The sequence below is a fragment of the Ruditapes philippinarum genome, unplaced genomic scaffold (assembly GCF_026571515.1).
Source record: "Ruditapes philippinarum isolate M1 unplaced genomic scaffold, ASM2657151v2 ctg21_1_1_1_1, whole genome shotgun sequence".
In the NCBI taxonomy this organism is placed as follows: domain Eukaryota; kingdom Metazoa; phylum Mollusca; class Bivalvia; order Venerida; family Veneridae; genus Ruditapes; species Ruditapes philippinarum.
This window is the reverse complement of record NW_026857242.1, coordinates 97,721-113,937: the sequence shown is the minus strand read 5'-3', so window position 1 is coordinate 113,937 and position 16,217 is coordinate 97,721. Positions and strand designations below refer to the sequence as shown.

The window sequence follows — 16,217 nt, the reverse complement described above, 5'->3', positions numbered from 1 at the left end:
AGATTCGGAAGATTCAGAATATCAATACACCCGCAAATAATTGTTAATTTATGAAATATTCCCCTTATCGCACTTAATGCTTTTATTTACTTTTTTCTTCATCTAGTATCTTTCAATCTTTTTTAGCTTTTTATATTACTAATAAACTTTAAGATAATCCCGCCCAAGTTTAATGTACATATTCTTAATACAATGTATATTAAGACAGAAACGCGCAGCTTTAAATGTTCGTGATATTCTAAAGTTTAAACATATCTATTTAAGCTAGATTGCGAACAAGTTCTTGCAACTTATATTAATCACTCTCGAGTCTGCTTCCTGGAACCAACCAGTACTGGTGTCATGAAGAGACATGTGTGACCCGATTAGGGTTCGAACCCATGATCCCTAAGTTGAGAGGCAGACACCTTAACCACTTAAAGCGATAAATGATTGCTAATTTACAGAATGGTATACAGAACGTGAACGCCTTTTCACTTTTTTTGTATATAAAATTAACAAAATTAAATAAAGGGGTTGTAATATATGCCATCCCCGGGATAAACAAAATCAAATTACAGTTTAGATTTGACCAGTGTTTGACATGAAAAGCAGCATGTAAACAAAAGAAAAAGTGAATTATTCGGCAAGTTGTTTCATAATGCGACAAGCACCTGGACATTCTTATTCTTTCTGATAATCTAGTTAAACAATGAATTTGAATTTTTTTTAAACAAAAAGTCGTACAATATTGTGTGTCATTGTTAGCCATAAGACCACGCTATCAATTTCGAGTGTGATGTGCAAATCGCATGAAATTGTAGCACAAACCAATGACTAAAGTGAACAAATCTATAACTGAACAAATCTATAACATAAAGGCTGTCACTAGATAGTTGTTTGCTGTAGAGAAATGTATCTCAACGTGATAACAGTTTGTCTTTATCATTTCAAGTAAGGGTAAGTTATCAATCGAGGACACTTCTCTATACTTTATGTAGCTCTTTATTCTCAAATGTAAACATGGGCGTCTCTAATCAGTTTAAAGTAAATTGTCGAAGTAGTGAATAAAACATACGGTTTTGTGACAGTCTACATAAAAAATAAACACGATTTTGTTATATAGTTTACACTATAGAACTAAATACCAGTTTACACGGATAACGGTATAGATCTAGGTGATAATATAAAACTAGAATATACCATAACAAACAGCAATGATATGTGACTTGAAGCAGTTCCATCAAACATAACAGTTATATACAATGTACCTGTAATTGAAAGCAAAACGTTTAGGGACACATCAATGGCTCTTTATAGGGCTTTAGTGCAAATAAAAGTTCTTCTTCTTCTTCTTCTTCTTCACATTTTACACAGTTACTTACAATATTTGACTTTCACTTGAAAATGTCCGCGGTATTGGTAGTTAGCAGCTTTAACAAGAAAATTTATTCAGGAAAGGAAGTTTTGAAGTTTGAAGTCTATTAATTTAAATTACAAGAAGAAAGTTTTTTTTTAAATAAACGAACCATGAGTCAATAAACTAATCTCTGCAGAGACACATAAAGACACACTGAGAGAGACCAGATAACGACTTATCCGAGTATTTATATCTTCAGTGTAAATAAGTTTGTTTTTTTATGTATCGTAAACAGTATTTCTTTAATGAAAAGTGCGAAATGTTTATATAACAGGGAAATTACACGGCTGTCTGTTAGAAATCAAAATGTCTACAATAAAAAAATATGACTTTTGTCAATAAAATTGCGGTTTATTTTGGATGTAGTAGTAGAATATCATTAATTTCTTCCTCAGACGCCAGTATATATTAGAGATTGTATTAGGAGGTTATCATATGTTTAATATCAATGTTTGCTAGTTGTTTTAAACAAATATATAAAGTAGGCAAACATTGTCACTAAGATATTTCCTATCAGAAAACTCACTAAATCTTCCTCAAAACCCTACATTCAAACATTCTGACAGTGAAGAAATTATGACGAGTGTTGACATAAACGGGCCAATACTTAAGTATTCATTGAGAAATAGGCTTCGTATACATGTATTTATACACATGCACCTCCCACGCAAAAGGTTCTATATTGCATAATCATAATGGGAAGTTATCATTATTAACGATTTAAAGTGGTGTATGTCTTTATTTCTGGGCAGATATCTTTTCTTCAGGTCCTTCAGGATCAATAATTTCTAATACTTTAGTGTTGAAATATTGTGCTGGTATGAGGTTGGGAGGTTGGGGGTTGGGGGGGGGGGCTTGTGGAAGGGGTATGAGATATATTGCACTCTCCAATATCTGTCATTAACAGACTCAATTAAATAAATTATGCAATTTTCAAATATTATATTTTTCAGTTTTTATTTAGCTCGAGGGAATTAATATAACTATTCTCCTAATCGATTATCATTAACTAATTCTACAAATCATTATGACTACAATGAATGACAGAAAGGATTATAAATAACATATTGTGTTTGTTTAAGATGTTAATTTAAATATAAATTAATACAATGCATTAAAGCAACTTATCGACGGATGTGTTTGGGGCTTTATTTCAAAATTCAACAAAAGTTGAAAAGTGTCGAGGTCAGGGTTGTAGGCATGTTGATATCATTCTAACGAGTCATATATATAATATAAGAACAATTGTTTTTTTAAACTGTTATTTTACATAGGGTATATTAGCTCTATGATATATTGATCATTATAATACAAAAGAGTTCACACAAGATCATAATGAAAAAATTGTCATAACAAATCATTGATGGACTAGAACCTTACAATTCATTCACTTTGTATGAAATTATTATTGTCCTGTTTTTCAGACTCTCGTATTCAACAAATGAAGTTCCGTCAATCAGGTATATTTTTCTATATATTTGTCTTCATCTGATGCATTGATTAATTTATTTTCTATACCTGATCAATTTCACATATGAGCCACGTCATGACAAAACCAACATAGTGTGCTTGCGACCAGCATGGATCCAGACCAGCCTGAGCATCCGCGCAGTTTCATGTTTTATATCCTAACTCATGTGATTTGCTCCGGGTTTATGTTGTCAAGACCAATGCCCTTCTTTCCTTTTCTTTTTGTAATGAAAAATGTTAAAAATCCAGGTCAAGATAATGTGTGATTTATACTCAAGTAACAAATATTTTTCTACAAATATCGTTGTTATACTTCGAGATATTTAGATAATCGATACAGTTTGAAAAGGTGCCTGTTTTTATATAGACCTTTCATCAATATAATTTACAGTTGATGGCATCTGTTGCTTTATTCCAGGGTCCGTAAAATAGTTCTTCTTATAGAAATTCTTTTCAACTATAATTGTTGGTGTTGAATCAGGGTTTATTAATATCGATTTGTTCTGATTTGAAAGCAAAGCACTAAACAGAACAATGATAATCATTTCACTCTGAATGACTTATCATGTTAATATAATCATTTGTTCCAGCCTGGACAATATTATGCATGCTCGACATCTTATACAATGTAACAAATGTGTTCTTTCTCATGAGCATATTTTGACACTGAAGTAAATTGATCATAATGAAGAAGTTCAAAAGAAAAATATATATGATATTTTAATCCATATTTCTTAATTTTAGTGTTAAGTTTTTTTCCTGGAAGGTATATGGTAGAGCTCAAACATATTTTGCTAGATGCATTGTATTTTCAGAAAAAAGACTCAGACGCGTTTTCTTTTATGACAGCGGCATTTACAAACTGTTTCTCTTTTCATACGTTCAATGTTGTACTTCGTATTTAAAGATCATCTAATTTATTCATCTGTTTATCCAGACGCCATTTTTTATATTCTCCCTTTAAAGAAAGACACACATTTTATCAAAGTCAATTTAATCTATTCATTGTAAATGTAAGCTGAATATGGAAATGCTACACAAAACATCAGCCTACACCTTTTAAAGTATACAAAACATCCAACAACAAACGAATTGCAAATGAAATTCAGAAAACAAATATTGATCAAATATTATGTAGTTGAGTATAAAATTTATTGCTGGAGAGGTGGAGAAGAACGCCTTTGAATTTATTTAAGTCTTGAAAGCGTTTGTGCATTTAATGATTTCAATACTCCTCTACTGTTTGTTTTATTACATTCAAAATTCAATTTTTCCATTCTAATGAATTGAGCAAATTGTCGATTTTATAGATATTCTCGGAAAAATTAGTTAAACCAGGGTATATAGATTTAAATATGCACGTTCCTGGTTGAACACATTGAAAAGATCTAAAATGTTAGAAAATGAAAACGAAATTCAACTTATGTTAATCACTTTCTAGTCATTTTAAAGCTGCTAGGTACTGTTGTAATGCGAGTAATTATGGTCCCTATTCTTTTATGGATTGAACCCACTATAGACTTGAAGTACAATGCTAACTTAATAAATTTTACAACCTTTCAAACAGCCATTACAATGATTGGATTTTTGTACATCACATTCATGTTAGCCTAGTGTGTTTTAATGGATTGTCTTTTTAAACGAGTATTAGATAGCTCTGTGTTATCAGTTTATTAAAATACGCTGAAAGATTACAGGGGTTCTCAAACTGTTTGATATAATCGTCTCCATGATCGTTAATCATAAATAGTTAGCTGTAGATGGATAACGATAAATCACTCTGTAGATTTTCCCGTATTTTCTGGTATTGATCACTAATCCGCTGACGAATATTTGTCGACATGCATCGTTGTCAGATACAGAACTGTAAAACTGCTATTTTTCGTGCATTGGAACTTTTATTCTTAAGTTAAGGCGGATTTATAATCATAAAGATTTGAGAATATTAACATTTGATTTTAAAATGCTTGAAAAAAAGAAGGATATCAAATGAAAATGTGGAGACATCAAAGTTCACCCATTTTCAAATCAATACATTGTACAAATTTATGAACAGTATGCATACACATGTATAAGAAGTAAAGAATCTCTGGTTTTTTTTCAATTGCAATATTCATTGTGATATTGTTACAAATGAAATGTTTTTACCACAAAAATAAGCGAGTTTACAGATGTATTAAAATAAATTGTAAGCTAATAAATTGCTTTTTAATCTAAAACAGGACCCAATATTTTAGTGTCAACGACTTGTCGGGTTCTAAATAAAAGATAAATCGCTTAGCATTTAATACTAGACTTAAAACTATTAGTATTTGCAATGGGATTTGTTGGGATATGTGTGTGTATGAGTAATATAATTGAATTCTACTGAATGCGATACGGTCATCAGTTTTTGTCTCCCTTTAATAAGTCTTATATATACATAACACATTTCAGCATAATCTTTTTGTTATTGTGTTGTATTTTTCATCTGGACCTCCTACGTTATTATTATTGATTACAAATAGTATCAAAGACATTACAAAAATCTACGACAACTACAAACATTTCAAATTGTCAATATTTGTCGGTCTGTTCTGAACTAGAAATAATTGTTTAAAATTATTTTATTGTTTTAAGTACATGTTAACACCAATATACAAATGATATGTTTACAATGTTCAACAAAAGAAAGTTCTTCTAACATTGTAAAAAGCCCTTCCATGAAATGAAAATTAAAGAAACTATAACTTAATTGTATTAAGGCAACAATGATTTCTATTTTACATGCACAATCGCTATAATACACATATTTACACATATGGAATAAAGAATATATAATACATGTATCATGAACACAGGATAAATGTTATACAATGTAAATTTAATTTTGTTAAAAATATTTATGCACATCTTTGAGTATAATATTTTTATTGCAGAAACTTATTGAAATCTGTAAAATTCTTACTAGACATGTCTTATTTAAATAAAAGAACGTACAAATTATGTATAGGAACCTGGGTTCCTTATTACGGGTGAAGTAAAACTGTTCCTTTCTTAAAAAAAACAGTGTGTACATATATAGTGTGTGTGATTTAAAGCATACCATTACTACTTTGTGTGAATTCAAAATATGTTTATTTTATATTTACAAAAAGACTGTGTAGCAATTAATAATATTTTCACATATCAAATTTGAGCATAGTATATTTTTAAAGTTCATTGGTGAGATACTCTATCATGCGCATACGTGAAAACGTATAAAAATGCAAAAACTATAATTTCATGGACTGATGTTTTTTTAGATCAAATACTGAAGCAGATATATCAAAATGTATGTATTCAGAAAAAACAAAACAAAAGCTGAGTCTGATCTCATAATTATGCGAGCATGTTCCACTGTATATTATCTTTGTTTTGGTTAGTCAACAATTAACACAAAAACTTGGAATAAGTCTGCCGTAGCCTCTATTTGAATATGCCCCAGAGCCAGCAAATAGTTCTATACTATATGTAACCTTTTAAAGATAATTGTTCAATCAATCAATCAATTAATCAATCAATCAATCAATCAATCAATCAATCACGTAACCAATCTTTTTAAACGTCAATCCATTTATCAGTAAAAAATATTTCGATATGAAATATTTGTTTGCCATGATAAGTTATAATGCAAAAACTATTTGACTAGTTTATGTGCTTTCATATTCTATACTTTCCGGAAGCCCACTTCCGCCACCAGTCCTTTCGTTTACAACACTGTCAATCTGAAATATATACGGGAAAAGTAAGTCTTATTGTATGTAAAAATAACAACAGAAGTCGGTTTAAAGACTTTATTTATAATTATAAAAAAGCGTGGGAAGTTAATCGGATCTTTAATTAAAATCAATATAATGGGTTTTCGACTAGCATCCGCGCAGTCTGATCAGGATCCATGCTGTTCGCTATTAGTTTCTTTACTTGTTTTAAGGTCTGTAAGCGAACAGCATGGATCCTGATCAGACTGCGCGGATGGTTGCAAACCCATTATGTTGGTTTTGTCGTGACACGGCTCAAAATTTTAACGTCAATCGCATTTCTTAATATCACATTCGGACAACAGTAACTATGTAATAGTTATAGTATATGAAACGAATTAGTTACGAGGATATAACACTGACTTGGGCGACATCGTGGGGTATTTCTGCTAAAAAAATTGTCGAGGCCGTTAGGCCGAGACAATTTTTTTGATGAAACATCCCGAAATGTCGCCCCAGCCATTGTTATACCCCGTTACTAACGAGTTTCATATACTATAACTGTTTTATCGCATTTTCATTTTTTTGTAACAGAAATCAGAAAAAAATACAGAAAAAAATACAAGAATAAAAATTGCATTTCTCTCTCTTGTGCCCTTTCACTTTTTCACCTTCTCACTCCCAGATAATGATGTCGTTAGCTACCTTACAGCCTTTTTCAGTGCAAATTATTCATTCAGTGGATGTACCTTTTGATTTCAGCAGTTGCATAATTATATGAGAATATTTTCATTCCATTAATTTTCTTTCTTACTTATTATCATTATTATTGTCATTATTATTATTATTATTATTGCTTCTGGGAATTTTCGTTACCGCTGTCCCAATGGAGCCTCAGTGAAAAAAAAACTACACTGATATAAAGAAGGTGCGAAAAAACTCAACCGCTATATAGCAGTCGAGTTTTTTTCCTATATGAATCAATGAAAAAACTGTACCGCTATATATCAATACAGTTTTCAAATGCTCATACAAAGTGTACTGAGTATAATGGGTTAGTAAGAACAAGGGAAAAGTTCCAAACCATGCGATAAGAATTATTACAAAGCCAAAATTATTTATAATTCATTCTTTTACCCATTTATAGAAAGTTCCGGCTCCGGCACTCGCTGCTCGTGCGCTGTCATCGTCATATTTTGAGATAATAGAACCAACTTCTATCATTTTATCGTTTGAAACCTTACTCACATCAAATGCCCGCACTCTGCGCATAATACTTCCACTTCCGGTGCGTTTGAATATAGCTTTTGTTGCCTCCCATGTCTAGAAAATAGAATTGTTCAATCAATAATCAGCTTCATCCAATATCAAAGGTGTTACAGTGTAATATATTCTTTACTTCAATATGGCTTTCTGGCATCCTGAAATTAAGATAGTAATCGTCGGATGCCAAGACAAAGACTTAACGCGAGATTAATGACGTCATCTCCTGTTTTATTCAATGTATTGACCACATGTTGCATGTCAAACCAAGATAATATCTATTAAGAAATAGAAAATATCGAGTATGTTCAGGAATCCGTGTCTTCTCTTGGTTGTCTGCGTTTTGAAAACTGTAGAAGCGTGATACAATCTCAAATTTATAGCAACACAATGTATATGACTAATTTGTATAAACAAGTTGCAAAGAAATTATTTATAAATTATGTTAACTTTGCACGGAACATTGCACTATCGATTACAGTATTTTCATGCAAAATATCTAATAGGTTTATGTCATGTGAACAAAGGAGTTATACCACAGTATTTGTTTTGGTAGTGGGGCAAATATTTGAGAGATTCATGACATTCGTTAGCTCCACATCTATATTTGGTTCATTTCTCAAAATGACAAATGATTTCAGTAGCATATCTATATATCTTGAAAGCAAGACACTGACAAACAATACAATTTCTACAAAAGCTAAAAAGATTCTTAAAGCAATGTAATGAAACAACTTTATTAATCAAACAATTTAAAAAACAAAACAACTACAATGTCAGATTCCAATTGTTTCTAGTCTAGTTGTTTAGCAATTCTACTAACATGAAGTGCTTCTAATTTATTTTATTTTATCTATTTTTTATTTTTCTTTCTTATTAATCTAATTTTGCTATTTATTCATATTTTTGTGGAGCGGGGGCATGCGAGGAGAAATATTAAGTCACACCGACACTTAGGGTCATATGACCACCTTCCAGCTTAAATGATGGAGAAAGACTTATAATAAGGTGCTCCTGGGTGCAGCCACAGACATTCCTTGTGCTGTTATACGATGTTGATATTTTATACTTACACGATACACTTAATCTTTTTAGTGTGTGTTTTTCTCCATTTCAGGTAATATACGAGTATATACATGTACTATAGATAACCATTGACTGAATTTTTACAAACACTTACTTAATTGCATTTATAAAGGAGGCTTGTTTTTAAATAATGTAATTTAAACGACATAAGTGAATATAAGAACAGGACACATACAAAATCATTACCTGTATATCTAGAGGACTTTCTCCTAATAGAATCAAAGTTGCTTTCAGAATGTCAAATATAACCCCTGTAGGATAGGAATAGCTTGTCAGTTCAGAAATAGTTGATTGTTTCATTTCTAACACATCATGCATGTACTTGTTGAATGGTCCTAACTTTTCTCGCTCAGCCTTGGCTTGTTCTATAAGGTTACCGAGCTTAATGGCGTGGTCCGATAGCTCTGCTTGGTCTATAGCTTTAGTCAAAAGGTCAAAGTTTCGACGATTGATAGCATCTTTCAAAGCTAAAATAAAAAGATAGTGTCTATATTTTACATACATATACACAGCAATTTGTATGCCACAACCTACTTTTTATCTATAATGAACATTCATTTTGTTGAAAAATAAATAAAGAATTACCAACCCTACAAACATGCGCACCTTCTATTCATATGCAACATCATTACATAATAAATCCACACTGCATAAAACTTCATACCACTTCATGTATCAACAATGATGCCGGTTCCTCTCCAAGGTTATTTAGTGACCACAACTAATATTAGCGCCTGTACAAAAAATACAAAAATAGCTACTAAATTGTTAAATATTGTTTTGTTTATAAGAAGGAACACTGTTCCTGACTTATATCATTGTCTTTTACCTTTTGCTAACTCTAAATACTCCATTTTTACCGAGGCTTTACCGAATGAACCGTCCTCCTCATAAAGTCCTGCCTCCTCGAACCCAGCCACTGCTGCTTTCAGTTCGTGCAAGTCCTTTCCTTTACTGGCCTCTTGCAAAGCTTTCCGTGCGTTTATTTCCTTTGCAGTCTGAAAACAATAATCAGTAATAATCATTTGAAGTTGAAACAATTATTATAATTGTAAAGTATTAAATGTTTTGACAGTTCTATTCATATGCAACATCATTACATAATTGACACAAATTTGATCTTATTCAAATGATAAATTAAAGTATTATAAGAAACTCAAAGGGAATTTCCAAAGTTTCAGGAAATTCTGTGGACAAACTATATCAATAAAAAAGAACACAAGAATAATAGAAGTTTCATTGAAAGTCTTGTTTTTAAAATCCTACTCGGCAAACATAAAATACCTTAAATCCTTTATCTTTTATTTCAACTCCATTTGCCCTAGGTGGATCAGTACTCAAATAATAGTTGCAAACATTCTCCCATGTCGATTTCGATCTTTCAATGGCTGGTTTGGAGAAAATCTTCAACGCGTATTCTCCCTCGTGTAATAATTGTACAACTACATCTAAAATACTTAAGGACGACTGGTTATTTATGGTTGTTGTGACCCATTTCTCCATTTCACTGTCCTTTACGCCTTCTCCGATTATTCTGGCTTTCTCTTTAATTGATTGTTTAAGTTTGAAGGTGATATGGTAGGTCGACCTTGGCTTTACAAAAAGCATTCCGTTCGGGTGAGATGGTTGAGTGAGTCCCGCTCTTTCTGTCATATACACTGGACCAAAACCAAGTTTAGGACAGTCTGGATACGGCTTTATTTTCTTGTATGTTTTGTTACATTTAACTGCAACATCGCAGATCCATGGCAGCTTTGAGTTCATACTTGGTCCACCATAGACAGTGATTCTGTAAACTCCGGCAACAGGCATTCTTGCCTCCAATGACCAGTTATTTTTGGAACTATCTCTCGCCAACATCACGTACCTGTTCAAATGAATGGGATCATCCAGCTCAACCTTTTGTTCAGCATAATTAAAGAAAAGATCATATGCTAATTGGTAGTCCCTATCTTTGTTTGATGGCGCGTGAATTACGAGCCCACATACGCCATGTTTTGACTTAATTGTCGACTTAAACTCACTTGTGATTTTAAATTTTTCCATGTGGTACCTCTTCATCAGAAAAGGAATGTTTATCCATTTATCTTTCGAAATCTTTGGTGTGATCATCTGCCATCTTTCATCATCAGGCAAACATACATTTATCAGTTCCAGTGGATCAACCATAAAATAATACTCGTTAAAATCGTGCTGAACGACTTTTTCTTGCTCGTCATCAATATCCTCAACTTTGACCTTATCAAGTTCATTCTCAGGTCCCCATTTCCCTCGTTTAAAGCTAATGATATTTTTGAAAGCCCATAACGGGTGTATCAAACGCCAGCCGTCAATGTACACAGCATTCCACCTATCCCTCAAGTGAGATACGTCCGTTTCACCAACATCATATCCAAAACCCTTAGATAAACCGTTGATGATTGCACACCTTATACCGGCTTTCCTAAAAAAATAATGAAAATAATTATTCATGAACTGTTTAAAGATATATTGACGAACATTCTTTGGTTACGTGGGAAACAAGTGTTTTACCAAAGAATTAACATGCATGGTTGATGAAGAAAACATGTCGCAAAAGCAACTTTTTCTGAGAAGGAAAGCTTTGCATGCTAGAACATGAAATGATGGAAAATTATAACAGTTGGGAGGTTTTTTTTTAACTTGCCAGTTTCATATACTTCCCCCTTTTTGCAAAATGTGCATGCAACGAAAGCATTCTATCACATTAGATAGACTTGGCTTATTTTAATCTGTATAGAATATAATTCAAAATTAGAATCTGAAGTCATATTTCAATTCTTTATTATTTGATTCCAATTATAAATCATAAGAACTATTATACCATCCGTGCATTCAACAAAATCAAACTGTAAGCACAAACAGATATGTAAAAATATACACCCACATTAAAAGCATCCTGCTGTCAGTCGTAAAATGAAACTATTTAAGCCATTGAAAGTTAATAGAGCACATTTTATGTTGATAACTAATATGAAGAAACACAATCAACTAGAAAATGTTTCGTATGAAAATACCAAATTTCTTTACTTTCCATAAAAGCCCAATTTATGAGATTTGATAGTTGTCATTTCAAATTACTTCATAGCTGTAACAATGAATCATCCTGGTATAAAATATGAAACCAGTTACGTAAAACAGTACTGCCTTGAAAAATTGATATATCTGGTGTTTCTAAACTAAAAAAAAATTGCCTTATTTTTCATAAACAAGAGATTAATGTTTGACTTGGTCTGTTTGCTGTCACAATAACGTTGTGCTTAATTGGGTACAAAAACACTATTCAATTTGTAAACTTTAAGTTGTCCAAAGCATACTTTTCCACGGAATAGTTTTCAAAGATAATGCGAATTTGCAAACCTGCATAAGAGGGCAAACAAGGTTGCATATGACCCTTCTCTGTCCTGAATGATCTTTTTGTAACCCCGCGGAGTTATTTCATCAATGTTGTTTGGTGTTGGCACAAAAAAGTAGTTCTCGCTTTCTATTTCCTGCACGCCTAGCCAGGAAAAGATGGATCGGACTTTCATCATGTCAGTACGATATATAGAGGTTAAATAATGCACGAGGTCATCCCAGGAGTTCTCTATATCTTTAGGCGCCTGGAATTAATTAAAAACAGTCAAACACGTACACATCCGAATATACAGCAACCGTAGAAACTCTGTCAGCACAAAACTTTTATTGTCCTCTTTCCGTTTCTATATTATACAACAATCAATTTTAATCTTTTAATCTGGCAAAATTGCTAGAACTGAATGGTGAATCAAAGGTAGTTTTAACGTATGTCTCTATATAATAATGATTGAACAAGGGAAACAACTTATAAATAAATTTATTTGTTGTATAATTGGTCTGTATTACCTCACATTACTTGTAGTAAACTTACATTTAAAGCATGAAAGTAGATATCCCTATTGTCTTTAGGGTTGTAAATATCTTTCTTTGGTGTAGATGCGTTCTTTGGCACCGGATAACCATTTTCAACTTCTGGAATATTAAACTGTGAAAAAAGAGACAAAAAATGCTAAAGTTACATACAATTAATTTCATCTAAATAGAAATATTTCAGCACTGCTATCCCGCCGCAGCAGTACTTTTATATTAATACTCTTATCAATTTTGGAAATAAACTCCGAAATAATCTTAAAAAGTTTTCCTCTTAACGTAACACAGAGAAGAAGAATTCATCTGAACTGAATGTTTGTCAGTATTCTGAACTTGGATGGCTCAACAATTGTCACAAATACATGTATGACTTTGTCAATACCAGAAACAGATGTCCACCAAAAAGTACTACAATGTTAATTGTTAAAGTTTTATAGTTACTCATCTGGTTGTTTGATAAAACAGACTGTCGGTATACCTTTTCTTGTAATGGCTCTCTGGGAAGAAGCCGAATATGTGAACGAGGTCGTTTATACTTATAATTACCGTTCCCCATTGTGTCTGCTTTAGTCACTGAAAAATGAAACGTTTTTTTAAAGTTGAATGTATAAACAAAAATGTTTATTAAAGTTGTTCATTTGAACAAAACATGAGCGTATATATATATGTCATATTTGTGACTTAAAATATTAACTATGTTAGTGAATTTTGATAATTATGCGAAAAGAATATAAATATCAAATGTGATGGAGACAAAATTGACTAAATTGGTTATATGATATATATAAAAGATCTTAAAAAGTTTTATCTATTATTATACACCTTAAATCACAAACATGCATAGTTTCTTCGATGATCGTTGGAAATTTAAGAGAACCGAATGTTTTTCTTAACATACAGTAGATGTGCACTTTAGCCTTTATCATATGAACCTCATGAAAAAAGATGTATGAAATTATAAATTGAATTAGATTCACTTGGTATAATAAGTCGCTTCTATTATAATAATATTAAATGGTTCTTTTCTCGTTTTGATCTTAACTAAAAACCATGTAAATAAAAATGACCGATATGCTAAATCCACCTTTTGTTATTATTTATGTTATTAGTTATGTAGATTTTATCTTGCGTTCACTTACACCGACTTCGATGCTTATTCTCAAACTATCTTGTGAAACACATTAAACATACATCTAAGCTAAAAACTCAGGTACAATGTATATCATAATTATAAATGTGATTATATCTTTATCTCTATAACTGTCATTATAATCGAACAAATAATGCCCCGAAAACTAAATAAAAGCAAGAATTTCAATGATAAGAAGAAAACAACATAATTCTTATTAAAACGTAAGTTCTTAAGAAAGTCTTAAGTTTAAAATACGTATCTTTAATAGTATAGTAGCCAAAGAAGATGGAAAAAGTCAATATGAACTTTATTAATAACTTAAAAAAACCATTACGAACAATTCTGTAATCATGTATCAGACATACAAATTATATAGGGGTGGGGGTGGGGTCAGTATACTCTTCCGTTTTATTGTCTCTTTGTTAAAATGGCGTTTTACTTCTTTAGAAAGTGCAAACATGAATTTGATAACATGTGAATAATGGTTCTAGAGTATGTTAGATGATTGTAACCTGAAGAAATAGCGATAAATGTGAAATAATAAGTCATAAAAATATATAAAATATAAAAAGGTACATGCAGTATTTTGACTTTCATATAAAATACGAAATCATTCTAACAATACAAAAATCCAAAAGGCAACAGGAGCAAAAGATGGTCCAGGTAATTCTGGTCAATGAGTAACTTATTGAAACTATTGGAGTACACCAAAAATAAAAAGCTTTTGAGAAATAAAAATAAAATATTTCTGAGGCATATTTGGCCTTAAAGATATACAGAACAAGTCAAATTTACTTACAGGCAGTGATGTTGTCTTATCCAAATATCGAACTAATGCGTGGAGGGTAAATTAAGTTAAATATATGCATTCATATTTTTTCTTTTCACAGATATGAAATATAATACTGGTGCAATGATTAAAACAAATGTGTCAATGTCAGGACAAGTTCACCTTTTCTCTTTTTAGCACATTAAGACGCACTTCAAAGGTGTTTTATCTTTTGTTGGACGAGCTAGAAAACAAAAGAAACTATAACAGCGTTGTCAACAATTAAACCTAGGATTGTTCTACATGTATTAGTTACAGCTATAATGGTCATGCTTTTTAGATTATCAATTAGGTAATTGTTTTTGTTTTTGAACTTGAATACTTTCCAATAGTTCAATTTTTAAAAACATATCTAAATTTATATTGTAGATTATATTTAGACCGACTTAAGTCTCAAAAATGTTTGCTATATAGGTAAAGATCATATGATTAGCCAAGTTGTAATAGTGTATCCTCTGAATACAAATGATAGTATTAGTTAAGAATATATATTATCTATGAAAATATTGCGAAATTTTATTAGAACGTTTACAAGGAGTATAGTCTTTAGAAAACCAAGCACCTAATGAAGTAGTCTCAATACTAATGAAGAAATTTCAAACACACTGTCAATGTCGGCCAATTAAAGTAAAGATAGTGGAAATTAAGTACATAAGGACTTGGTAACACAGAAAAGTATGAGCTGAGCGAAGCATTATTATCAACTTTTATTGACACAAATAAATTGTATTTATATAGATACAGATATGTTTTAACACATGTATGTTCTCACTATATTGTTGAAACCTTTTTTAGTTAACACAGTGACCTTCCAAACAGTCTGATTTGGTGTTAGGGTGTCAAAAAGAAGCTAAGAGAACCCGATTGTTTTTGAGATTTTTTTCCACAAAGGAGATGGTCAAGAAGCGCTGAATACGATATACTGATTACGAACTACTTCACGATATAACTCATGATAGTTTATCAGTTCAGAAAAATGATAGTGCTAGTTAAAATACATATTAGCTCACTGTTGAATGTCATCTATATATATGTATATATACATGTATATATATTTGATATTACATGTATAAGTTTTCTACATATGTATATGTGCTAATTAATTTATTGCACAAGTCGTGACTAAAGTTTACGTCATACAGGGTGTATCAGGTTACAGACCATATTCTATGATTTAAATTACTTTGAGCATCCAATCAACTAAAATTAGGCATTGTTAGCCAAGTTTAAACAAACGTCCGCGAATGTAAAAGAATAAGTGACAAATATTCGACTTTGTTAATTGGACACCATGACTGCTGATATCAAAACTCTGTGAACTCGCTCTAGCTAGTACATAGTTCTTGCAGATAATGAAGATATTCAGAACTTCTCTGAGTTCTCTCTTCCCGTCGGTGCATAAGGCTCAGGGCT

General features: G+C 31.5%; 1 protein-coding gene across 1 annotated transcript; it reads right to left on the bottom strand.

Annotated features, from left to right (window-relative positions):
- Positions 1–5,930: 5,930 nt before the first annotated feature.
- On the bottom strand, positions 5,931–14,871 carry LOC132749162 (hillarin-like). The gene is made up of 9 exons (XM_060738862.1): positions 14,775–14,871; positions 13,322–13,416; positions 12,845–12,958; positions 12,316–12,557; positions 10,222–11,380; positions 9,767–9,935; positions 9,124–9,404; positions 7,726–7,911; positions 5,931–6,615 (listed from the first exon to the last, which is right to left on the bottom strand). The coding sequence occupies exons 2-9, from the start codon at positions 13,397–13,399 to the stop codon at positions 6,541–6,543; spliced, it is 2,304 nt and encodes a 767-aa protein (XP_060594845.1). The 5' UTR covers positions 13,400–13,416; positions 14,775–14,871; the 3' UTR covers positions 5,931–6,540.
- Between the last annotated feature and the right edge of the window lie 1,346 nt (positions 14,872–16,217).

Bases quoted from the DNA above. Each gene is read 5' to 3' on its own strand.
- LOC132749162 (XM_060738862.1), bottom strand. From the start codon at position 13,399: ATGGGGAACGGTAATTATAAGTATAAACGACCTCGTTCACATATTCGG. The intron at 9,405-9,766 runs GTAAAAGACAAT...TTTTTATTTTAG, and splicing joins GTATTTAGAGTTAGCAAAAG to CTTTGAAAGATGCTATCAAT. The intron at 6,616-7,725 runs GTAAAAGAATGA...TATATATTTCAG, and splicing joins CCGGAACTTTCTATAAATGG to ATTGACAGTGTTGTAAACGA.